Source organism: Gavia stellata, chromosome 6, assembly GCF_030936135.1.
Source record: "Gavia stellata isolate bGavSte3 chromosome 6, bGavSte3.hap2, whole genome shotgun sequence".
NCBI lineage: Eukaryota > Metazoa > Chordata > Aves > Gaviiformes > Gaviidae > Gavia > Gavia stellata.
This window is the reverse complement of record NC_082599.1, coordinates 26,894,057-26,920,067: the sequence shown is the minus strand read 5'-3', so window position 1 is coordinate 26,920,067 and position 26,011 is coordinate 26,894,057. Positions and strand designations below refer to the sequence as shown.

Sequence of the window (26,011 nt, the reverse complement as noted above, 5' to 3'; positions counted from 1 at the left end):
GTCTGGAAGTCTTCCGCAGAATTTTAATTTAAGTAGCTAATAGCTACCTCTTGGTAAAATGTCAGTTCATGGTAATTTACCATATGTAAATTGCCCTGTTGAACTTCCGTAATGAATGTGTAATGCCACAGTGAGCAATGTGTGGCTTTTGCCCTAATTGAAACTGGAAATTTAGACTGTTGCATTCAATCTAACCCTTTATAGTAATGGTGCTGTAACTCCTGACAGGGACAACACAGTATCCAAACACTACAGCTGTGATATTTAATTAATCTGTAATAACTGATGGAGATAATCTTCTTTTTACCGACTTACCCATGTTTCCTTACATCTGCATCATTCGTTACATCATTATATCTTCATTCATCATTACATCAGTTGTAAAAATAGTCTAAAATTCAATGACAACTTCAGGTCACTTTTCTATTTATTGTAGTGTAGGTGTGGTAACAGAAATATCAGTGTTGCAGTAGATATAATAGTTTAAGAGCATAGGTAAAGCAAGATTTACTAGCAGAGGTAATAACTCACTAAGTAGACTAACTGGTGTATCTGTAAAAGTTAGCCAAGACCTCAGACACACAAAGCCTTCTTCAGACACTGTCACAAGAGGGCTTGCATGCCCCAAAGCTTGTCTCTCTCTCTTAGAGCATTTAAAATACCCTGTTAGATACAACCCTTCCAGATCAATGGTGACATATTCTGACTTCAAATCATAATCAGGATTTCTATTCATTATTAGCAGAGCTGCCATAAAATTAGAACCAGAATCAAGAAAAAAGTATTAGCATTTCAAGACAGGCTCATTTTTGTCAGAGCAGAAATGAAACCTACATCCAGCTGTAGCATGGGCTATTCTGCTGCCAAATGGGAACAAAATGCTTTAAGTGGGTGTCGTGCATTTGATTTATAACAATCCGCTCACAGGATTTTTCACACTATATATGATTTATATAAAAACAGTGACATAATAAGAAAGTATAATATTTTTCTTGGGTTTTTGCCCACCCCATAAAATATTCACTTGCTTCAAATAATATATAGGCATGTATGGTTACAAAAAAAGGACTAGTGGGAGCTTGCCTGAGGAGAGATCAAATGGAAAACTGAGAGGGAATTTGCCACAAATAAATATTAAATAACTATTTTTCTTTCCACTATATGCTGCAGCCGAAATAAAAATTTTAACAAAAATCTCAATATTTGGAATCAAAAATTGATCCAAAAAAAGTATTGATCCAAGAGGGAAGAATGTCACATATGAGGTTGCATTCATCCAATTAGATGAAGATTCTTCCAATGTGATACAGAAAGAGCTTGAGAATTGGAAAAAGGAATGCCCTTACATTCGACCTGTATCCTGCAGTTTTTCTTGCTTCTCCCTAGCTCTTGATGTGTGCTTCCAAAGTCCATCCAGATCTACCTTGTCATTATATTTTTGTTTCACTGAACTCAGATACTTGTTAGAATACTTTTATATGCATTGATGGGCATGTACTGTACATAAGACCTAGGCTGTATGTACAGTACACTCAGGATGCCAGTCCAATTAAAGTCATAAGGCAACCATGGAGGTGGCTTTTTCCTTAACTCACGGAGTTTTTACTGAAGCTATGCAATATATTTCAGTTTATTTAGCAATGTTTATTTAGCTCTACCCCTCACAATTTTCATTGTAAATTATACTAATATTATTAATGTTAGCCACAAAGATTATTTTGCAGGTGATGAAGACTGTGAAAAACTTTTTCTCTGAAAAAAAGACAATTACAGATACAGATTAATTCCAAATATCTGCTTCAATTTTGAAGGCTATGCAAAAGATTATAATCTGACATAAATATATGCACCTCCTTTGAAGTCTTTGCTCTATAGCAGGGTAGTATTCATCCTAAGCTTCTGGATGTGTTCAAGCTGCAGTGTCACCAAGATTAGATAATTGCATACTTGCTCATTTTACAAGCACTGCTGAAAAGTCCTCCAAAAATTGCAAGCACTTTCAAAAAGACCTTTCACAGCTGTGCCTAAAAGGCTAAAATTATACTATGCTACTATGTGAGATGCTAAACCACAGCTCCACAGTCTATCAAAATGACAAGGAAGTGGTCTGCTTTGAGGAATGTTCAGTGATGAACTTGGCATTCCTTCAGTGTGGTTGCTTTCATCTATCGCATGGTAGATCACTAGCCAAAGCTGCTTCATTTAATCCTGTTATTCAAGCACTCTTAGACTAGCAGGAATGCTCTGCTATAGATTTTACTCCTCTGCTTTGTTACACAGCTTTCTGCTTCTTTGTTGTATAGCTTGAAAATATTTTACTTTAACGTGATAACATTTACTGGCATTTAGTAAGTTTTTTAAAAATATTGTTAATTTTATCTTGTTACCCATTACTGAAAACAGAGCTAGTAAAATCTTGAGTGGTACTTCAGAAACATAAGGTTTGCATTTAACATTAGCATTACAAATCTGATTGTAAAAACAAACAAAAATAAAGCCTTCGGCATCTGATATGAACAATATGATATGCCAGTCGTATCTTGGGCTGCATAAAAAGAAGTGTGGCCAGCAGGTCGAGGGAGATGATTCTCCCCCTCTACTCTGCTCTTGTGAGACTCCACCTGGAGTACTGCATCCAGCTCTGCGGTCCACAGCACAAGAGAGACATGGACCTGTTATATCTGGTCCAGAGGAGGACCACAAAGATGATCAAAGGGCTGGAACACCTCTGCTATGAAGAAAGGCTGAGAGAGTTGGGGTTGTTCACCTGGAGAAGAGGAAGATCCAGGGAGACCTTATTGTGGTCCACTTAAAGAGGGCTTTTAAGAAAGATGGCGAAAGACTTTTTTTACCAGGGCCTGACAAGACAAGGAACAAAGGTTTTGAACTGAAAGAGGATAAATTTAAATTTAATATAATGAAGAAATTTTTTATGATAAGAGAGGTGAGACCCTGAAATAGGTTGCCCAGAAGTTGTGGATGCCCCATCATTGGAAGTGGTCAAGGTCAGGTTGCACAGGGCTTTGAGCAACCTGATCTAGTGAAAGATGCCCCTATTCATGGCAGGGGTGTTGGACATGATGATCTTTAAAGGTCCCTTCCAACCCAAAGCATTCTACGATACTTTGAAGGGTGCTGAGAGCATGACTTAATTCTTATGTGAACCATCATTGTTTTGTTACAGTGAGATTATTTTAAGAGTGTATCCTTTGAATAGTGAAATAGTGATTAAAGAGGATGAACTCATTTTCCAGAGATGTAGCGTGATCTACTCTCTGTACTGCATTATGGCTCAAGTACAAGTGTTGCAAGTGTTGCTTCTTTCATCACAAAAGCATCGAAGCTGATTTTCCTTTAATTTCAATTCCACAACAGCTTAAACTGATCTGTATCAGGGCAGATGTGCTGTTGTTACTTGCCATCTCCTTGGAACTAAGTATTTCTACCCCTTTCCTTTTACCACTGTTTGTATCACCAGAGTTGCAGATCATCAAGTCCAACCATCAATCAACACCACCATGCCCACTAAACCATGTCCCACAATGCCTCGTCCAAATGTTCCGTGAACACCTATGGTGATGGTGACTCCTCCACTTCCCTGGGCAGCTTATTCCAGTGTCTCACCACTCTCTCAGTAAAGAACTTTTTCCTAATATCCAGCCTGAACCTCCCCTGGTGCAACTTGAGGCCATTTCCTCTTGTCCTGTCGCTAGTCACTTGGGAGAAGAGACCAACACCCACCTCTCTGCAACCCCCTTTCAGGTAATTGTAGAGAGCGATGAGGTCTCCCCTCAGCCTCCTCTTCTCCAGACTGAACAACCCCAGTTCCCTCAGCCGCTCCTCATAAGACTTGTGCTCCAGACCCCTCACCAGCTTCGTCGCCCTTCTCTGGACACGCTCCAGCACCTCAATGTCCTTCTTGTAGTGAGGGGCCCAGAACTGAACACAGGATTCGAGGTGCAGCCTCACCAGTGCAGAGTACAGGGGCACGATCACCTCCCTATGCCTGGTGGCCACAGTTTCTGATACAGGCCAGGATGCTGTTGGCCTTCTTGGCCACCTGGGCACACTGCTGGCTCATATTCAGCCGGATGTCAATCAACACCCCTAGGTCCTTTTCTGCCGGGCAGCTTTCCAGCCACTCTTCCCCAAGCCTGTAGTATTGGTCGTTGGACTTGATGATCTTACAGGTCTTTTCCAACCATAGTGATCCTGTGATTGCATGGGGTGGTTGTGAACAAAGTGCAGGACCCGGCACTTGGCCTTGTTGAACCTCATACAACTGGCCTGGGCCCATCGATCCAGCCTGTTCAGATCCCTCTGCAAAGCCATCCGACCCTCAAGCAGATCAACACTCCCACCAAACTCAGTGTCATCTGCAAACTTGCTGAGGAAGCACTCAATCCACTCATCCAGATCATTGATAAATATATTAAACAAGACTGGCCCCAAAACTGAGCCCTGGGGGACTCCGCTTGTGACCGGCCTCCAACTGGATTTCGGTCCATTCACCACAACTCTCTGGGCTCGGCCGTCCAGCCAGTTTTTTAACCCAGCGAAGAGTGCACCTGTCTAAGCCAGAAGTCGCCAGCTTCTCCAGGAGATTACTGTGGGAGACAGTGTCAAAGGCTTTACTAAAGTCCAGGTAGACAACATCCACAGCCTTTCCCTCATCCACTAGGCGGGTCACCTGGTCATGGAAGGAGATCAGGTTGGTCAAGCAGGACCTGCCTTTCATGACCCCGTGCTGGCTGGGCCTGATCCCTTGGTTGTCCTGCACATGCCCTGTGAGCGCCCTCAAGATGAACCTCTTCATAATCTTCCCGGGCACTGAGGTCAGGCTGACAGGCCTGTAGTTCCCCGGATCCTCCTTCCAGCCCTTCTTGTAGATGGGAATCATGTTGGCAAGCCTCCAGTCATCCGGGACCTCCCCTGTTAACCAGGACTGTTGATAAATGATGGAGAGAGGCTTGGCAAGCTCCTCCGCAAGCTTCCTTAGTACCCTTGGGTCATATACATTGTTCAGACAACTATTCCTGGGTAAAACAGAATGATTTTACCAGTTTCAGAGAAATGCAACAAGGTACAGGGAGTCCTGTATAGGCTAAACTCCAGAAATGCTTAGAACTCCTCTCTTCAAATACTCCTGTTAACACTTTGGGCTAAAATACTTCATGTTTTACACCTTCCCAGACTACATTTGAAACAGGTAAAAACTAAAGCTTTTGAAAGAAATTACGCAATCCAGTCTTTGTAAGTATTTCAAACTTTGGCTACCAACAAATCCCCTGAAATACTTTGCTAGTCCCTTCCTGAAATTTTCTTTGCTTTTTCTTGCTTTTGAACCTCATAAACCCCCTTGGCCAACAGCCAGGAGGGGTATTAGGGATGCCTTCCTAAGTACTGAAAAAGTAGTAATTTTCTTGGCTACTAATAATTGGTAGGAATCACCTCCCAATATTATCCATGAGAGCATGCAGAAATACCATACCGAGATCTACATACAATATGAATGGGATTAATTTAACTCCAGGGACATAGAAGTTAGGTGCCAGTGCTCAGCTAGCTGCCTCAGCTCCCATCCTAGGTAATGGAAACCTCCCAAGGTCCTTTCACCCCAGGTGCCCCTGGCACGTGGAAGGAATCAACTCCTCTAACTCCTTTAATGCTTTACTGTCTTTTACAACATAAAAAGGTTCAGCCTTTTCTGAAAACCTTCTGGATAACTTGGTTTGCATATTATTAGAGTCCCAACTAAATAATTCTCATTCAAAGCACATTTCTTGTATCTTTTGTTCTTTCAAAGTATACTTACCTCTGTCGTATTACCCAGTCTAACAACAACCATCTTCAGTTTTCTCTATAGTGTGTATGATCACATTGGCTGCTTAGATATATAGTGTGGGGGCTTTTCAAAACTTTGTGATTACCTTAAAAGTAAACACAGACAAGTTTTTAGCTGCTTTGTGTTTCTTTCTATTTTTGTCCAGTTTATTGGCAAGGATTTGGTTAAAGGGAAGCCTAAGGTAAAATAGCCCCTTCTTGTTGACTGGTTTTCAATGGGAAAATGAAGCATCAAATGTTGCAGCTCCCATGTAATCCAAATGAATCAATAAAGTAGATTTATTTGGTCACTTGATCTGTGTAGCTCTGAAATTGCCTATTTGCCATGGCTAATAGTTTCAATTTGTTAACATAGCACACACTCAACTCTACAAGATGCAGTTCATCGTCTCCATCAGGCAAGCTAATGGAAATTAATGGTGATCTGCTTGAGTAACAACTGAGTAATCATCACACAACTGAGCATTTGGCTCCCTGATAGTGAAATTATCTCCAAGACTACCAAAAGGAATGAGATAAGATCCAGCAAGTGACCTAGATGCTTGCAATTTTCATGTAGCATTGCCTTTACGTGCCTGACATCGGAAATTGAGAATTTGGAACCTGTATTTCTCAAGAGATTTTCATATGAAAACTTCAGGAGGGTTAGATAAAAGATCAAGGAGTTGTGTAAAGGTAACCAATAGGGAATACAGGAACACAAGACACTTCTGCCTTGCCTCATCTTCCTGGTCACTTGGCTAGAGGCTGCAGGGAGACACATTTCTCCACCTGGGACTGACAGTCACCAGGTTTCTGGCTTATTAGGAAGAACTGAGCAGAGCTCACCATTTCCCTCGGAAATGTGGTTGCCAGAAGATCTTCATGCCAGTTGAACCATTTGCAGACTATTGCAGGCTAATGGCTAGAGCATGTGCTTGGGAAACAGGAGGGGCTGGCTCTATTCCCTTCTCACGAGTAGGGGGACACCCATGGCATTTCCTCTGCCTGAAGGGGCTATAGCTACAATCCTGGTCTGTACAGGACCTCGGACTATAGACGTGTGATGTACAGCTCACTCTTGGCCCAAAGCAGTAACCTAAGTTAGGAACCCAGGGGTAAAATGTCCAGCTGGGAATGAGGGGACAATTTTAATACTCTCCCCAGACTATCTGCATATTTGACAATGCAAACAGACCTGCAACCTCCTCCTTGGATCCAAATTCCCCAAACGCTCAGGAGCAAGGTCTGCTGGCTTGGCTGTGGCTTGCCCAGGTGCCTCGGTCCTGTGTTTCCCACTCCAATGTTAACGCAGGCAGAACAGGTTGGTGCCCTTCTGTGCTGAGTGGCAAGGCACTCCCTAGGAGTGTCTGCAATCCTATCCGCTAGTTAAGAAATCCTCGAGACCTTGGGGCTGGAGGTGGCTACACAGCTACTCACTCTGAGAAAACTGTGCGGGGTGGAAAGGAAGCCCTCTGAGGACCTTGCAGCCAAATGAGGAGGTAGCAAGTGAATTTTTAAAGTTTCTGGGGGTAATACACCAACTGAGAAAGAGATATTTTTGCATCACACTTCTGTACTTAGCCACAACCCCCACAAGTCCTGTTGTATGCTGTTAAAACCATTTCTTCCTCCAAAAGTATGTCAGCACTATTGTGAAAGATGGCATTGCAGAATTATCAGAGTAGAATAATTAAATGAGAAGTTTTTTCCAGTTCTTCCTCCAAAAAGACCTTTCTTTCTTATAATTTCTTCAGATCTCGGCAATGAAATATTGCTCTACTGCCCTCTTTGGAATCTTCCCCCTTACACCCTCCTTTCTGACTAAATTTGACCACCCTTGTTGGCCTTGTGCAAATGGCTGTGCAGGGAGGGTTATCCCACCTTCTGGGTAACCTGATGGTAATTGTAATTGAAGCCCTGTTCAGTTTAGTACTGCAGCTGTAGAAATCGGGAGAGAGCCAAAAGAGGTGTCATTGCTAAGCAGGATGCTGTGCTCGTCCTCAGATGAGCTTCAGGACTAATCCCAAGGTGTCAATGGTATTACTGTAATAGCTGAGGCAGGAAGAATATCTTAGCACATAATGAGCTATGCTACATTTACGAAGAAAGAAAGAAAAATATTCTAGTTTAAACAACAGACGGGATTTCATACGTAACTATTATAAGCAACAGAGGGTGAAGAATTAATAAAATCATGGAAAAGTACCGGGCTTTAGCAATGTGCTTATGATTAATCACTAAATATGGATGTTCTAAAACTTAAATGTCTGAAGCACATTTTATTACCTTAACATCGAGCAAGGTCATTGTTGGACTGACAGAAAAAGGATAAATAGTATAGAAACAGGAATAAGGACAGCACCTATGCTCTGCGTAAGGCTGCTCTGGGCTATCCAGCCTCCCTTCGGCTGCAAGCAGGCTGTCTGTGGGCAGTAGTGCCAGTTGGTGTAAAAAAGTGATAGTTCTAGCACCAGACACCCAAACCCCAGGACACTTGAGTGTGCTGCTTTGCACATCCCATCTTGCCTGTCGTGTCGCACCTGAACCTGGACCACTGGAGATGGGAGCAGAGCCAAGGAGACACTGGTCTGTTTCTCCATCTGGAGGCTGAAAGGGTCCGTTTCTTGGGGACCCCCTTTCTGTGAATCTTTCTGCCTCCCCATTGTTTCTGTCCTGCCCATTGACCAACACTTTTTACCTGCATGTACCTTTTCTTTTCAATGTGATCATCATCCTGGATCCAATGCTGATGCTAATCCAAGTGTGCTTCAGTGTTACAGCCATTCTTATGGTTAAAGTAGAGAAAAGCCACTTCTTAGTCAGGGGCTTTATACTAGGATTGTTAAAATGTTCTTGGTCAACAATTGCTGAAATTGTTGTCACTGGAAAATACTCCTGTGAAAGAGGAAGAAAAAAGAGGTACTGGACTTTATGTAGCCTGTCAGCCATTCCTGTTGTTAGACCTGACTAGAAGAAGAAAGACTAGAAATAGCAAGACTATATAAGATTCAGTGTGGGAAATAATTCTTACTCATTTACTCGTAGGTAGTATCATATGCCACAGTCATCAGAGTTAACAGAAGGGAAAATAATGTGTTAAATATTTTACAGATGGCTTTTTTTTAATTAGGAGACATGGGACCAAGAAACATTTTAAGTAGCTCGTTCAGTACATAGTAACAAATGTTCACAAAATCTCACGAGGATAAGATTTACCTGCAGCTACAGCTATAATCCAACATAGTGCTGCAAGCACTCCCAGCACAAAGTACAAGAGAAATAGATGTATCGCAGGTAACTTCAATTGCTATTGATTTTGCTTGTGCTTTCTAGGTCACAATATTGTGTTGATCTCTGTGCCATTTGTGGAAAGTGATGTGTATTTTAAAACTGTCGACAGTTTGTAAGGCAAAGCCCTTCTTTTGCCTGCGTTTTACCAAATCCCCTATAGATGCGGCAGAAGTAATGAGGCTAGCAAGAAGAGTAGAGGTACCTACCAGACTGGCACACTACCAGACACCACACTACAGAACACTTTACAGTACAGTGTGTAACTATATGAACACTGTATTTGTGCTTGTATGCCTGCTCATTGCACAGCTGACCAAGACCCATTGTTTGTATCTTCATGAATCTTTTTGGCAGTTTTGAACCAATACACACTGCAGTGAACAGTCTGGAGAAGATGCAGACAATTCCAGGCATTTTCCTCTGATCTAGCTGTCCAATTTTTGCTTCAATTGAGCTGTCTGCCACGGCCAATCAAGTACAAATGTGTGGCCGACAGTGTAATTACGTATTATTTCTGTGTCATTTGCCTGTCCCATTACCTCTGGCACACCAGAATGGTTCTGGCAAGGCTCAGACAATAATAAGGCTACTTCTTATTACAGGCAAATCCTCTGAATCCGCTTTTCCATCACTTTGTGTTTTATGTAATCTCAGTGACACATGACAGCAACGCTCCCATTTGGATCTGGTAGGAAATTACATTCATGTGTGCTACATTGAAGTGGAAGTGCCACACCTTTATTACATTTTGAGATTACATATTTCTGCTTTAGATGTGGACAATATTTTTGCTCCTTTCTGAAAATGGGTGACCTTCCAGATCATTTCAAGATGAGAAAAGCTGTTACAGTGCTGTTGCACAAGTGATTGTGTTGCTCACTACATGTCAAGTAGACTAAGCATCCAAGTCTGTGTCCCGTTTTCACATTAAATTTCTGGGTTTCAAATATGCAGGGTGCTCACAGGATTGTTTGCCCAGGTAGAAAACACCCCACTCATTTTTTAAGCTGTCTGAAAAATAAAGGTGTGTGAGTGCTCACTGTCTTACTGTGGCTGAAGGTGATCTATAGGCATGCTGCTCAGCCCATGCACCGCTAGTGGTCCATGAGACATCAGAAGGCACTGTATCTTGACAAAAGCCGTGTTTCTCACTCTAATATAGAAGTTCCATTTTTATAGAACTAAAAATGATGTGTTAATGCAAAGGGCTTTGCTTGCTTGAACTCCCACAACTGTGAAGCAATATGAAGATACATGGTGACCCCTGGATATTTTTCCCAGAAAGGCCAGATGGGTGTTGATTTAGCAAAAAAGAAACAACAAAAAGCTGCCGATCTATTCTCTCCGAGCCTGTGGAGTCATGTCCATGCTCTGCCTCTCCAGTAATTTGTGTGGCTGAAGCAGTCATTCTCAACGGCCTGAGGGTTACACTGCTGTGTGTCTATCCGCAGCCCAGCCGAGCTAGCTGGAAGCGTGAAATCCCATGGTGTTGTTCCCAATTTCTCTCTCTTTTCTCCCTCTTTTCTTGCCATGCTTGCTTGTTCAGCTAGATAGAGATTACCAAATCTCTGGCTTTCTCTAGCCCTATAAATATGCCTTTTGAGCTGCCCTTATGCTTATCTGCGAACCAGGTGTTTCTGGGTTTTTTCGGTCATTTTTAACATACCCAGATTCTTCATAGGTCTGCAGCTGTATGTGTAGGTTAGAAGCAGCTGAATCAGGACAACCAAGGTAGCCTCAGCGGGCAGAGACACAGAGTTTAACCCAGATCTGCTGCTGGTGACAGAGTAACATGGAGCTGTACCCCACATCAGCTGAACTCACCACCAAAGATCGACGGAGGAGACCAAATTAAAAGCATACCAGCCTCCAGTGAAATCAAACTTGAGCACATGCAAGGCTGGGAGTGCACGCACACGCACAGAGTCCACTTGAGGTCTAAAAAGGTGCTCATACACAAAAGGAAAGGAATTTATCTTAACAGGTAAAATCTAATACTGCTTTTGTTTTTGTTGTTTACTTCCCAGAAGGGTCAGCTACAACGTGTCTCTCCAGGAAGACTCCACAATGAAAAAAACAACCCACGGTTGCTTCTTACTGATCATCCTTCTAATTGTAAGTACAAGAAAACTGAAATGCTCATGACACCTGCCAAATTTAAATTTGTGGTGATGTTCAGAAAAATGAGTACTGGGTTACATTTGTTATACTGCACAGATGAAGGAATGAGTTCCCTTACTGATAAATTTCAAAATAAGGTTAATAAACTTTCTAAATAAGAGATCTTATGAAATTTTGAACATGAAAACATTGTTTCTTGGTGAGACAGAACTGCAAGTCTGAAGAAGGTAATGCATGTGATTTTGCATTTCTGTGTTTTACAGGCTACAACATATCACTGACACGGAAACTTATGTGTTTGAAAACTTCCTTAACATTGTTGTGTGAGACTTAGACTGACTTAAGTAATTGTGGATTTTCACTGTTTATAGTTACTCTGCTATTAGGAAAGCAACTGAAATGGAAAATAACAGTATAAAGATTAGTTATTCAGTTCAAATGCTATTTTCAACTGTTTACTATCAATATTACAGTTATTTCAATGTATGCAACATGGCTGAGTAACTATTCTTCTAATTCATTTCTACCTGACTAAATACTTCTCATGTGCATTGAATGCTTTCTCTGATCTCTACTTGTGAAACCTCAAATTTTTAGCAATTATCATAAAATCGTAGACATTACAGGTAATCAGAAATGCGAATACTGTCCAGAGCCTCAGTTACAGAACAGTCAGAATATGTCTGAATTATGCTACTGAGAACAAGCACCTCTCTACCTTGGTGCGGTATGAGTAACTTGCATGCTGGATGCCACCTTATTCCCCAACTAACTGTTTATCTCTGTGTTCCTCAAGAAAGCTTTGATTCTTATTCTTCTTGTGTTTTGTTGGTTAGTTCCTCATGACCCTCTGCTTCTCATCTTCTCTTCCAACATTTGTGCACATCTCCCTGTCAACTCCCATCCTTTCCAGCCAGAAGTTGTAGAAATGGGGCTAGAAGACACACTGGGGAACAGTAGAGACTGCTCTCCCTGGTTTGTTTGTTGGGCTGTGTCCCTCCTCTTCACTCAGCCTAGTGCCCACAGTGCTGTTTGCCACTTAAATTTATATGGATAAAAAGGATGGAAGGAAAATAGAGAACAGTAAGAGAATGATGCATAGAAGGAATTAAAAAGAAACCAATTAAATGAGGTCATGGAGAACCCAGAAGAACTGGTAAAATACTGAATTCATAGTTCAGGATTAGGACCCTCAACCAAAGAAGGGCTGGAGAGCAGGAGAAAGGACAGAGGAGAGTTAATACATTTCTGCTAACTTGGTCTCAAAAGAATTTGTCCAGAATTAGTTAATGATTTGAGGAATCATCCCTGAACTTGGCAGAAGTCTTCTGCCTTGAGGTATATTGGAGTATTCTGATATTTGTGACCTTTTGTGGCTGTTACACGTAGCCCTGCAAGGGAGGCACGTAGCAATGCACTGGCTGGGAAATCACCCATGGTCAGTGATCTCTCTAACAAAATGGCCTGACAGAGACCAGCTACCTTCTGGGTTTGAATCCCAGCTGATCTGCATAGCCTGACAGAGGCCTTGGCAAAGAACAGGGATTCTTCCTGTAACAAGCCAATGCCAACTGAAGGAACAGTTTGATTATTTTTCTTCCCCAGTCAAGTGACAGGACTGTAAATATTCTGATAACTAAAATTGTCAACAGCATTTCTGAGTGTCTGAGGTGCTCTGACCTACAGCATGGATTTGTAGGTCAGCTCTGAAGGACTGGGCTGATCCTTGCCCTGTTGTCCAGAAATCTTTTAAATCTCTCACCCATGATAGCATGTGTGCAACATTAGTTCTGTGCTCATTCCTGCAGTACTCCAGGACTAGGATTTCTTTAAAAACTCTGCAGTGAGATCTGCATCCCCTTCCTTTAAATTTCTTTGCACCAAAGGGCTCTCCAACTTCTGACCTCTATGGATAACTTAAGCAATAATTTCCTTACATTTTCACTGTTCCAATCTCTATATTCCTTCCTTTCCCACTGCAGCCTTCCCCACTGTGCTCTACTTAGACACCTCCTAGATTAATTTATCTTCCAGTAAGGGAGAAGCCATGGTCATAGAAGCAGACCATGAACAAGTTCTGTTTTCTTGATGACACTTGCCAAAACACTGCTGTTAGATCAAATATGAAAAATATTTGGCATCAGTAATTTTTCCAAAAATTTCACCACCTGTAGCTGGTGGAAAACATTCATTTTTTACATTTTATTTGTAGTCTGTAATGAGGAAAGGGTGTCTTTCTTTCTCTTCCAAAAAGACTGTTCCCACTCTGTTGGTTCTTCTAATCACTCCGTGGTTCCCAGAGCCATGAGCCCCTGGGAGTTACATGCTAGCCACTGTCTGAGGTTGAGGAAGATTGAGTAATTAAAGTGATTTGTGACACAGGGGTGATCTCCCATTCCTGTTCGCTACCCACCCCACAAACCATCCTCCAGATCTTTCTTCTTCGATGGCTTTGATGGTTTACTGTCATCCTCTTGTTTGTGTCGTACGCTCCCAGCTGGTGACTGCAAGCAACACAACCTATTGAGGTCCTTGCTTTCCCCTCCGGACTCCAGGCTCTCTGTTTATGCCATTTGTCCCACTGTAGGTGCCAGATTCATCCCATGTCTGTCCTTGAATGTTTTGTCCTAGACCCTAGTTACAAGGTGTCCATAGACACAGCCCCCCCTGCCCCCCCCCCCAGTTTCCAGCCTTTAGACCTGTCACAAGGGGTTTTGGTGCCTTCTGATAGAATTCTTCTCTCTCACACATGTCATTTTTTGCATAGAATAAATAGTCCTTTATTCTTCTGTGTACAGATCCATAATAACTCACCCTTGCCAAACAAAACCTAAAGCAGCAGTTGCTCCAAAACCTAATTTAGAAATAAAACTAACTCATTATTGTCTTCCTCTTTGATGGCTTCCCTTACTTTTGGATGCAGAATGACAATGCTTGGAGCAGCACCACATAGTCCTCTACAATTCAAAGTGAATTCCATTAGAAAATTTAACTGTTCATTATTTCTTAGTTCACTTTAGTCCTGATACTCTGTATTTTTTTGGTAATTACTGAGAGCCACAGAATGTGACTGAGATTTGTTTCCTCAAGTACGTGAGCCCCTGTGCGCTGAAGCAATTAGTTCATCTCCTCAGTGCACATTTCTCTCCACACGAAAGATGGAGCATCAGCACAGCGTGTCCAGGGTCATCAAACTGCAGAGAATGAGGTGGAGGAAATAAGCTTTGGTCTCTTTCCTGTGTGACCGATCAATTTTGCAGGACATTGAGAAAAGAGAGTTCTATTCTTTGCACGATTTTTTCAAGTAAGAATTGTCTTCTAGTGCCTACAAATGGTAGTTTGGTCTTATCCTGTAAATGAGGATCGATGGAGTAGTTTTTCTCATATATTCCAATTTTGTTGTCCTGAGCCAACCACAAAGTGCTTGGCAAGGGCAAAATGGATGCTGCAGCTGAAGACCACACTATTATTCAATTAGGTCCATTAGACCAAGATTGTATTTTAAAATAAGTTCATTTTGAGTAAAAAACAAATTTTACAAGTTCATTAAGTCCAAGTCTGTCAAATTGTTACCAAGCCTCAGTCACTAAACTATACACAGTCTGGTACATTGTGTCAGCTCCTGAAAGACTTGTGAATAATTTCCATTCACAAAACACAGAAAATTAATTATGTAAAAGCCTAAATATAAGTTTTGGTAGCTGCACAAACTGGCTTGTTTTGGAACACAGTTGCAGTAGGTTCAAGTCACCAGAAGTCAATTAGTAGAACGTTTGCCACCGCTATGAGGGCACTGCTTGTGGTGTACCCATTTGATCCTGACAGCTGGGAGTGCAATACCCATCGGTGAGGTGGTGCGGCCACGTGCTCCCCCAAGCTCCTGCCACCTGCCCAGCTCAGTGGCTCTCACCGTAAGTCTCTGAAACCTGTCTCTGTGCAGGCACCGTAAGCAGAAGCCTTCTCCTGCTAGACAGAGGCCCTTTCAGCAACTGGTCCAGAGCACGTCCCACCCTTCAGTGGGCCAGAAGAGCTGCTGAAGATCTGTCACAGCCTCCTTTGGCATGCTTCATCAGGGCCTTGCTTGCTGTCTGGCACTGCTGGGAGCCCAGGAGCTTCCCCAGCCTTAGATGATGAGATCCCCCTGGGTCTCATCACCTGAGACCATGCCTTTGAAAGCTGTTGTTCTGAAGAGTGCATTTCCCTTTGTAACTATGGGTTGCTTCAAGTTGTAAGGAAGTGGACTTGCAAGTTCTGGAGCTCTTCTCATGCAAGGAAAGCTCAGGAAAGCAAGCTGCTGATGATGTAAGGTGGTGAGAATTAGTGTGAGAATTTGAGACTCAAGCTGCTCACAGTTTCCCAGGAGGGAGATGAATGCCATATTCTGTTCTATTTACCCCAATTTCAGGGGTGATTAGGACTTTTTGCCTCCATCTTTGCTTTTTTAAAAAATAAGAATGTTGCTATGCAGCTGATTGCCCTAAAGAGGCTTCTTGCAAGAAGATGATAATCAGAGCTGCAAGCAAAAATCCGTGAAGTATTCTGCAGCCTTCCTTTAAGCCTACAGTTTGCATCAGGCTACTCTGAGAGTAAAGCTTCCTCATGTGAGCAAATACTGCAGCAACGGAAAAGAACTGTAAGATTCACAAGTTGCTTTTCATTACAAGTGCATTGCCTTCATCTGCTGTGGCTGATAATCTCATGCTTGTTTAAACAGCTGCCAAAATCTGCAATGTAAGTCGTATGGGATCTCACTGTGAAATCATTTCCATCCTGCTTCAAAAGCAATTGAGTACAGCAAAATTTTAACATTCGGTGCTCAAGCAAAACATGTCATGTCGAGGTATTTCCCCAGAGGAATTGTCTGCTGTTTCCTAGCACATTTGTGACGGATAAGAAATCATTGTTATGTTTACTGAATACCATGCACTAATGACCTTCCTAAGGCATCACAGTCATTTTCTTCTCTGTCCTAGCACTAGCAGCTGTGAAATGTAGTTCAAAAGTAATCAAGGTACGAGAGGGGCTCTGCAACCACTCTAAGTCACGCTGAGCTCTCGCTCAAAGATGTGATGTATTGAAGAACAGGAGTTTAGTGACCCACAAAGTGGTGACTATACATAGCACTTTTAAAAGAAATGAACGTTTGAGCTATCAAAATCAGTAATAAACAGCTGGAACATCAACAATTTGAAATATATTTTGACTGAGCTCAACAATAAATGCTGCAAAATCACTGTATTTAGTGGAAGGAGGTAAAAAAACAAAAGGAAGGAAAGCTACAAATACCTCTTTTCCTAATAGTCATGTATAGTCAACAGTTAGTATACTTCAAGCTCCTTGATGGTGGAAGAAAAATATTTGGGGATGCTTGTTCATCATGTCCAATATTTTGTGGGAAAAAAGAAAGGAATTTTATGCTTGCTTTATCTGGATTCTGTTTTGCAGAAATGGGCACAGTCTTGCACAGGTTAATAGCAGGTGTCTGTCTTAAAGTAACTGGGGCACTATTTGTTCATTTCAATATAGTTTAATAATTAAGCCAAAATGCTTTCTGTAGATTCCTTTATTAATTCTAGGTATAAAGAACTTCGGCATTCCCAGCAGCCTGTTTTTTCTCTTTGTAATGATAATTCATTTTCTTGTAACAGTCATTTGTCACGTGGTGGCTTGGTGGTCGTATGTATGACGTCATTTACTTGGACTTTTAGGAGTGACATCATATGTACGGCTGCTAAACTGCTGCATGGGACATCACTTAAACCATTTTCTTCTGAAGAAATCATACCAATAATTTCCAGACTATGAACACATCCTGATTATTAAGTTGTGAATTATTTATTTCTCTTTAATAAAGAATATTTGTAAATGAATGAGGCATTCATTTATTGTATCAACATTATTTTTATTTCCATCTGAAGTAACTGATGGATGGATGGCAAGGGTTTTTAATGTGCAGTAATGGCTCTGAACATTCAAAATTTATTCAACACCGTAGGTAGGTGAAAATGATTTAATCTTAGCTTTTTTATGGTGAAAACATGTGTTTTAAAACTTAATTCCTAAAACACCTAGATATAATCATGAAAATGTAGTAGCAGAGGTGATTCCTAATCATTAATTCCATGAGAACATACACACACACACAGAGACTCAGGGGACATTCCCAGCTTCTCCCATTGCCACACACTAAGATTTTCCCCCTTGTAGCCATGCCCAGGCTTCTGCTACCTCTGGTAAGAGAATAATGACCCAGAGATTTCTTTCTGCCCTGTTTGCCCTTTCCTGACCCCTACAGTAAGGAGTGTGAGGAGAATGAAACAAAAATAGCCGACATCACAAACTGTACCAAGATTTTTGTCTGACTGAGCCCCAGGAATATAAGGCTGGATCATCACCACACTGAACTGACTTTGGAGAGATCAGGCTCCAAGTCCCAAGGTGGCGGTGGACATGTGAGTCTCCTACGCATAGTAGAAAACACCAGCACTGCAAACAGAGGTGTGATTTTAAGGTAGAAGAAAATATTGTCCAAACTTCCATGGCCAGCTTTTCTAATCTAGGCAAACAGAAATGAGTAATAGCAATCAAAGAGAAGAGTACATTTAAAGGGCATATCACAGATGAACAATACCAGTTACCCACCTACGTATAACCTCTTAACTGGATTTCATGCACAAGCTATTCTGTTACGTCAAAAGTGCCTGGAAAGATTTGTGTGCGACTAACTTTGAAAATCTGAGTCTTTGTGTTTGGTAATAAGAAAAAAAAATATAGATAATTTAAGAGACAGCTGTAATCTAATATTATTACTCCAGTCTTTATCCAAACTTGCTTTAGATCTACTGTAAACCATTAAGTGATTTCCACTGATGAAGTAATTTCCATTGAGCTTTAGTGACACATTCCTATCTATATTCACTCTCTGAGAGAATTCCTGACCCAAATGCGGGCAATGGAAATTTTGCTGGTAATTTCATCTGGGCCATGATTGCCTAGCTCGGAGGTGGTAGAATGGGCACTCCTCCTGGTTACATGGCTGAGCACTTTAAATAATTTTGCGCACAATCCAAGATGTTTATCCACCACCACAGGTACTCTCTGCCTCCAAATATTAAAGTATTCTCATTAACCTGTACCCAACAAGAGCTGACTTCTTCGGGAATTGGATTAGTCCCTTACACACAGCAAGTTATGAAACTGACCTTTGAGAGTAAGGTGTCTTCAGTCTCTTGTATCTTACCCTGCAAAATCATCATCCCTAGTTAGAAACTGTTACATTTTCACTAGTTAAAAGATGTAAATAGAACATTCCTTTCCTAATGGCATATGGTACTTTTTATTTCAGCTTATATGTTTCTGCACTGTGCAATCTTCCAGGAATGGTCTGTCCTTTTAAAAATGGTGTGCAAAAGAGGATACCAAAAAAGTTAGAATGGGGGAAAGATGTTCCGAAGCACTGAACAGTTTCTACAGTTTCTATCTGTGTCGCTGGCATTTGCCAATTGTTTCATATCTGTGTTGCGATTTATTCTGTATGGATAAACAAATGAAACCGCAACAGCTTTTATGGCCAGCAACACCAGTCTTTCTGGTGTATGTCAGTGTGAAATGATTTTGGTCTTGTTTGGTCAAAGAAGAACAGATCATCTCCTTCCTAGAAGAAAACAAAAATAAAAGCATTTTTAGGTGGAAGGAAAACTGGTGATGTTTTCCATGCATAATCAGATGGTTATGCTTTCAGAACATGAGTATGTTCCCAAACTGGCCCAGACTAACAGAGGGATCGTCAAGAACAGAGGCAATGCCACGGAAGCCCCCCTAGCTTTCTTTGACAATACCGTTACTCCTCTCTTGAATGCAAACACCTTGGAACTGAGGTATTATTCAAATAAGAAAGGAAAAAAAAAGCATGGAGTATCTATGAGTCACTTCAGAGAAGTACCGAAGCCTGTGGTGATACATGGACACGAAGGGCTAAGATAAACCTGAGGGCATCCAAAGAACCTTATCTGCACTTTCCTACATTTCTTGCTGGATTTAGGACATCGCTTGGTTGTTTTTTAAATGATCCTCATAGACTCCAGCTACTCCCTTTAATCTTCTCATGAGCAAGGGATCTGTGATGTGTGTGGCTTTGCTTCTCTATTTCCTGTTCTGGATTTCTAGATGCTTAATTTTTCACTTGGATGGCCAGATGAAATGTTCCAAATGGCTTCACTGTCCAAATATACCTATATGTGTGCGTGTGTATAGATACACATAAAATTTACACAAAATTGTATCTACTGGAAAATATCTTCCTTCTTATTCCTCCCATTTTATTTCAAGTACCTATTTAAGTGCAATGAGATAAACTGCCTCCACTGTCTGCCAGTCCAGACAGTACCTCTATAGAGCTCAAAATGAAAATGTTAGTATCAAAAGAGATTAGATTAAATTAGGAAAAAATAATTGGGTATATGATGATAAGAATATTAAACTGAGATGGTTTGGCACAGAAGTATCAGGATAAATTAATGCCTTTTTTTCAACTAAATCAAACATACTGTGGTTTTGCTATGTATTTTACCAAGGTGTTTTAGCTGTGCAAATGGAAAAGAAAGCAATGTATTAATGAGATACAATTGCTTGGACGTGCAATAAAAAAAAAGGCAAGCAACAATTTAACAAGTAAGCTGATATTTGAACTTTCAAACCTGTCATGTTTTCAGTTTGAACAACTACAAATGATTGCTTAAAGATCTGCGTGCTAGTATTTGGTGCTAAAAACATCAAGTCTGTGTGTTTGTGAGAGTCCTAAGTTTCGAAGCAGACTGCAAGTGACTCTGTATGTGTTTGTGATGGCTTTAGTATGGTTTAGCATAGGAAAAAAGCAGAGGGTCATACAGAAGTGCCACAGCAGCATTGCTTTTGCTTGGGGAAGCAGAGGAACTAATCCTTTCCTATCACTTTCATGCAGAGAAGTGTCCTGATACAGGATTAAGGCAGAACAGAATTAACTAAAGCTCCACACTCTCATTTCCACCCTGACTCACAGACCGGGGCTGTGCAATGGATGGATGGAAGGGAGGGAGGGAGGGAGGGAGGGAGGAAGGAAGGAAGGAAGGAAGGAAGGAAGGAAGGAAGGAAGGAAGGAAGGAAGGAAGGAAGGAAGGAAGGAAGGAAAAAAAGATAGCTGACCTCTCTACCTGAGATTTTTGCCTTCCAGAGGCAACAATCCTTCTCTTTGCCCTTCAGGGAGCTCAGAGTGGGAGAAGACAGAAGATGCCACTTGATCAAAGGGGACTTTGTTATTCAGACTCTCAAATTTAGGGTCACTTTGCTTAGGTACTTAACTATGAGCTAAGACGAGGTAGTGAAGTTTAAACTCTCTGCCCTGTGTTTCTGTGACCTTAACAGATGAAGGAACTCAAAGCAGGTGGCATAAAACATGAAATAATCAGTTTCGAGGCTGTGGCACTGAGGTATTTTGTCTGGGCAGTCTGGAGAGAAACTGGAACAAGCGAGCAGAAATATATGGGTGTAACTTTGGGAAGATAGAAAATTTTTTTGCAGATCGCTAAACTAAATGAAAAAAATGTCAAGACTTTATCAAGTATTTAATGGTCCTCACTTTTGCCAAGAAAAAGGGCTTGGTTAAAATCCTGTGTTTATAGTGAGATAAACTAGTAAAAATTAAGCATTTACTTTGCAAGCAGTATAAGGCCCATCAAAGGCAAAAAAAAGCCTTTGAAGAATGCATAATAGAGATTTCTGATCCTCCCTTTTTTTATTTTATCCTCTTGGTTTATTCACTTGTACTAACAGTTTTTCCTTTCTGCACAGAGAATGGTTCCAAGTCTTTCTTCTACTGTAAACTATACTGATCCTACATTAGAGCCTGTAGTAACTGAAAATTCAGTCATACGACAGAAGATAATAGATTCGCAGTTCAAATGCTATGAGAGGATGAACAGAGCTCCTCCGTATAAAAAAAAAGGTAAAAAACATTACAAAAAATTTGTTTGGATATTGCCACTCTTGCTTATATAGCTATAAAGAAACATTTTCTTCTGTATACTAATCCATAGTCTTCCTCAGGGTGCCGTTTCCTTCCCATAAGCAGTAGTCAAATTCACACTTACTTAGCATCCTCTTAAGTGCAAAGAAAGAAAAAAGCCTGGAACGAGCCCAGGGAATGAACAGCTTTTCCTTTCTCCCCACGCAGACGGTACCTCCGTCGTCTATATTTCTGGCTCAGTGCTTTGCTGCTTGAATATCTCTTGTTCTTGCTTAGGGAATGGCATTCTCCAAAACCTTTCAGCAAGCTCACACAAAGACCTGATTGTGAACAGTGATCTTTTAAATATAAATGTCATTCTGTTTGCTTTGCTCACTGTTTCGTTTTTCTGTCATTCTTGTATTGACTGATAGCTGCCATGCTCTGTACCAACACAGATGTGCTAGGTATTCCATATTACAGAATCACAGAATGACAGGGGTTGGAAGGGACCTCTGGAGATCATCTAGTCCAACCCCATTGCCAGAGCAGGTTCACCCAGAGCAGATTGCACAGGAATGCGTCCAGGCGAGTTTTGAATATCTCCAGAGAAGGAGACACCACAACCTCTCTGGGCAGCCTGTTCCAGTGCTGTAGCACCCTCAGAGGAAAGAAGTTCCCCTTCATGTTTAGATGGAACTTCCTATGACCAAGTTTGTGCCCGTTACCTCTCGTCCTGTCACTGGGCACCACTGAAAAAAGACTGGCAACACTATTCAGCAGTGACACTAGCAAAAAGAGGTTTATAAAGCACTGAGGATATGTCTTCATTGAATACGAGGCACATATTAAGAGTAATAAAAAGGGAAATGATAAATAATAGTGGTGCTACAATGGCACAGTATAAATGAGGCAGCATTTCTGGTGGGGACTGAGTGTTCTGGTCACTTTCTCTCACAGAAAATATCGAAGTTATGAGGAGGCTAGAGAAAAAATATTGAAGGCATTATGGGGATTTATGCAAGTAAAGAACAGAGATACCGAGGACACAGTCTAAAAAGAAAATATATTAAAAAATCATGATTAAAAGAACCCAACCTAATAGATGGGGTGGAGAAAACATGCAATTTTTGGTAATACAAGAACAAAGACATTTCTACAGCTCTTTACCACAAAGATTTTACTGGGCTCTGTAAGACTGAAAGAATAAATAGATGTTAAGATACTCACGTCTTGATGCAGAAATGTTTTGGAATGAATGTAGAGATTCCCATTGCTTCAAATAGGTTTTCATTCAGGACAATAATGGGGAAAACCCACAAGTATTTAAACAGGGTTATGGGATAGAAAGCATCATGTTTCAGACGTAAACAAGCCTTTAGTTGCTGGGCTTGAGGGGGAAATAACTTACTGCCTGCTCAGATTACTCTTTTAGTCTCCAGCTCTGTAAATATGTGATTTTTGCATCCATTGATAGTTCCGCTGGATTCACCTTTCTTTTGCACCTTGCCTGTGTGATTAGTTGCAAAGGGCTGAAGTGTTTTCCCAGCATGAGCTGGGAACTCGTATGTCTCATGACATATGAATTTCTGGCAGTGCTGTTCTAGGAGGACAGCAGTGGCAGACCCACAGCCATTGGACACAGCACAGCAGTTCTTGCATTCCTTTGACTGGCAGCTAGATTTAAGTGATGCCATTGGGAACCGTTACGTTCATAGCAACATGCACTTAATTCATATATAACCCAGAATGAAGGTAATGGGTGTCTAAGGAATGATGCCAACAGTACTGAAGTCACGTTTTCAACTGAATTACAGGATCCTCACCAGCCCTCCAACATTTACACTTCATAAAGGGTTGGAAGTGGACAAGGGTCTAAGTCTCTTCGCTGCAAATTTGAAAGGGAGGATGGGATGAGATGGGAAATTCCCTTAATGCAAAGGACAACCATAGGGGTGTCTCCTGAGAGGAAAAGCCCAACACATGAGCTGAAGGGGTATACTGGGTATGCATTTTCAGCACAAACAGTAGTGGAGTCTAACACTGAAGTTCCCAGGAAAGCCCTGTGTCTGGTACAATTTTACAGAGCCAGTCGAGATGTGTCTAACTTTTCCCTGGTATCTCTGCAGTCCCTGATGTAGCCCATTTGTAGTCTGGCGCAAAGGTGGTTTAAATCCTTCTTAATTCTGGGATTCAAAGCTGGTGGCAGTGAGCTACAGAGAACTGCATAGTATCTCACGCTCAGGAGCCAGAGAGATGGTATAACACAGGTGAGCTGTGGCAGCGTTACAAGCAGCCATGCGTCAGCAGAGCTGAAGTAACAGACCATGTACACACACTTATCTTGCCCATTTCAAGGTAGAATTGATTACCTTAAATACCAAAGAAATAACAAAATTAGGAGCTCAGGCACATGGGAACACCTGACCGTCCCTCTGGGACAGCGCAGCACTCCCACGATCTCTGTCCATCCAAAAATGTAATATTTTCAGCTGTTGATACAACAATAGGCTGTTCAACTCTTCTTTTTCTGTTTTATTGCTTATGCTGTTTTATTTCCTGCAGCACTTAAAAAACATATATACATATGTGTGTGTATTTCTATATGTGTGTGTATATATACATATTTATGGATTTATGTGTGCATATATATCCTGTTGCTTACCTTGAAAGACACATTCCGCAATGTATAAATCAACATCAGTGATTTTTTTTCTTTATCAGGCAAGGCAAAGGATTTAAAGCTAGAAATTACTACCAATCCCATTCTGCAATGTCTTTCAGATAAGAGCTCAAGCTGCAAACATTTTCTACCCTTCTTTTTCTTTGATATTACAAAATGATTCCTAAAAGTCTTTCAGATACATCTCAAAGCTAGAGAAGAACATGAGAATGCCTGAAGGGAAGGTAACAAACTGCTGATATAATGGTTGGTTAATTAAGTGAACAAGTAGCATTAGCACATTTAACTTGACAATGGAAAAATAGGTATGTATAGAATCTTAGCTGATGAAGAAGAAGTGTTCATAAAACCACTTTTTTTGCTAGACATCTAATCTGGAAAAAAATGTTTTGGAAATATTTATGTTTTCAATTTTTAATCCACAACTAGTTTGACTTAGAAACAGTTATTGGTGTGAATTTGAACAATTCAGATGTCTTTTTCCAGCTTTCTTGCCTCAGTAGGAAAGCTTATCTGTGGATAATTTCAAAAGCACCAGAAGCAATTAGCTGCCCATATTTTATTAACTTTCAGTGGTTATTAGGTGCCTTCCATATGATTGTTTCAACAACCTGCGTGGTTATAGCAGCAATTTTGAAACTCCTGTGGGACCAGAGCAAAAAAGGAAAGATGCATCTTCTCACTGTACTGCCCTTTAACCTGATGGTCATGATGATAAATACCTTTTCCCCAACACAAACTGATTTTAAATGGAAAATAACTAAGAAGCATAGGATTTTTTTTTAATGTGTTACTTGAATAAATCCACAATGAGTCAGGAAATCATGTTACAGCAAGCAGGCTTATAGTGCAGTTTCTGTGCAACACGGTATGTAACATCTCTTCATGAAGAATGAGCTGTGTTCTGCCTCCCTAGTGTGGCCATAGTTTCTGGGGCTGGGAATAGTCCTTGTAGGGGACACAGCCTTGACAGCGCTACCTTGCCAGGAGGGACAGGATCACAGCGTGCCTACCCAGACAACATCATCAGGCAGAGTTCGCCTGTTACAGATGGGTCTTGCACCTGCTTCACTGGATCTGTAGTTACGTCACCAATCTCTAGTGTTGAGCAATGCAACAACCTTACAGGGATCTGTCTCTGCAAATGTTGCTTTTAGCTGGGACGTCCCTGCAAGCCCTTCCTACCTTTACATTTCAAAGACTTGATTTTCAGACCTGCTGAACAGCAGAAGAATTGAAAAGTCGGTGTGTATAAGGTCTTTGGGTACCACTAGTGTATAAACTTATGGCTAAGGACTGAAGGAGGATCAAAAAGAGGAATTTGTAGGATCAGACCCTACATTCAAAGTTCAGTTCAACAGGCTTTGAAACATTACTTTCCAGTAAAATGAACACCACTAACATCAGGTCAGCAAAAAACAAGTACCTCGTAGCACCTGAATGCCACTCAAAGTGTAGCAATAACAAGGGGTTTTATTGCAAAAAGAGAACATGATTGTCTGCAGACAGCAATATTCCTTGAGAGACTAGAACAGATCAGGTTCAGGAGTGACTGCATGTTGAATTAACTACTGCATTCCTCTTAAATGTCCAGGTCTGTTCTGCAACCGAACCTGGGATGGCTGGTTGTGTTGGGATGACACACCTGCTGGAAGAATCACTGCTCAGAATTGTCCGGATTATTTTCCAGACTTTGATCCAACTGGTACAGTATTTTTTTATCATCTTATCTTTCAAAGGAAGTCTTTGAAACATTCATGCCATTGAGTGAAAGTGGCATTTTTGCAACGTTGTGAAATCTCAGACAGTTTGGCTGAAATTAAAATATATCAAGCTTTTGGGTTGCCTAATTTATATATTTTCATTTTAAAAATATTTTGTAAGTATTTGTAATTTTGTGAATATAACCCATGGATTTATGGAACCTAGTTTATGAAAATATTAACAACTTCGTTATAACATCAAAACATTTTTAGTGCCTCATTCTAAGTTTTTATAATGAAGATAAAATGCTAATGTGCATGAAATATGTATCAGCATGTTATTTGTTCAGTTTTTATTGGAAAATATCATTTTATGGAAGAAGATGAGCAGAAATAATGTTCTTTCAG

At 41.0% G+C, this 26,011-nt stretch overlaps 1 protein-coding gene across 1 annotated transcript in view; it reads left to right on the top strand.

The window, feature by feature from the left end:
• The first annotated feature begins 11,151 nt into the window (after nt 1-11,151).
• Nucleotides 11,152-26,011, top strand: part of CALCR (calcitonin receptor) — a 78,328-nt gene continuing 63,468 nt past the window's right edge. The window contains exons 1-3 of the mRNA XM_059818986.1: nt 11,152-11,232; nt 21,064-21,217; nt 25,495-25,605. Coding sequence (XP_059674969.1) covers nt 11,185-11,232; nt 21,064-21,217; nt 25,495-25,605 — 313 coding nt within the window. The 5' untranslated portion in view covers nt 11,152-11,184. The remainder of the gene's footprint in view (nt 11,233-21,063; nt 21,218-25,494; nt 25,606-26,011) is intronic.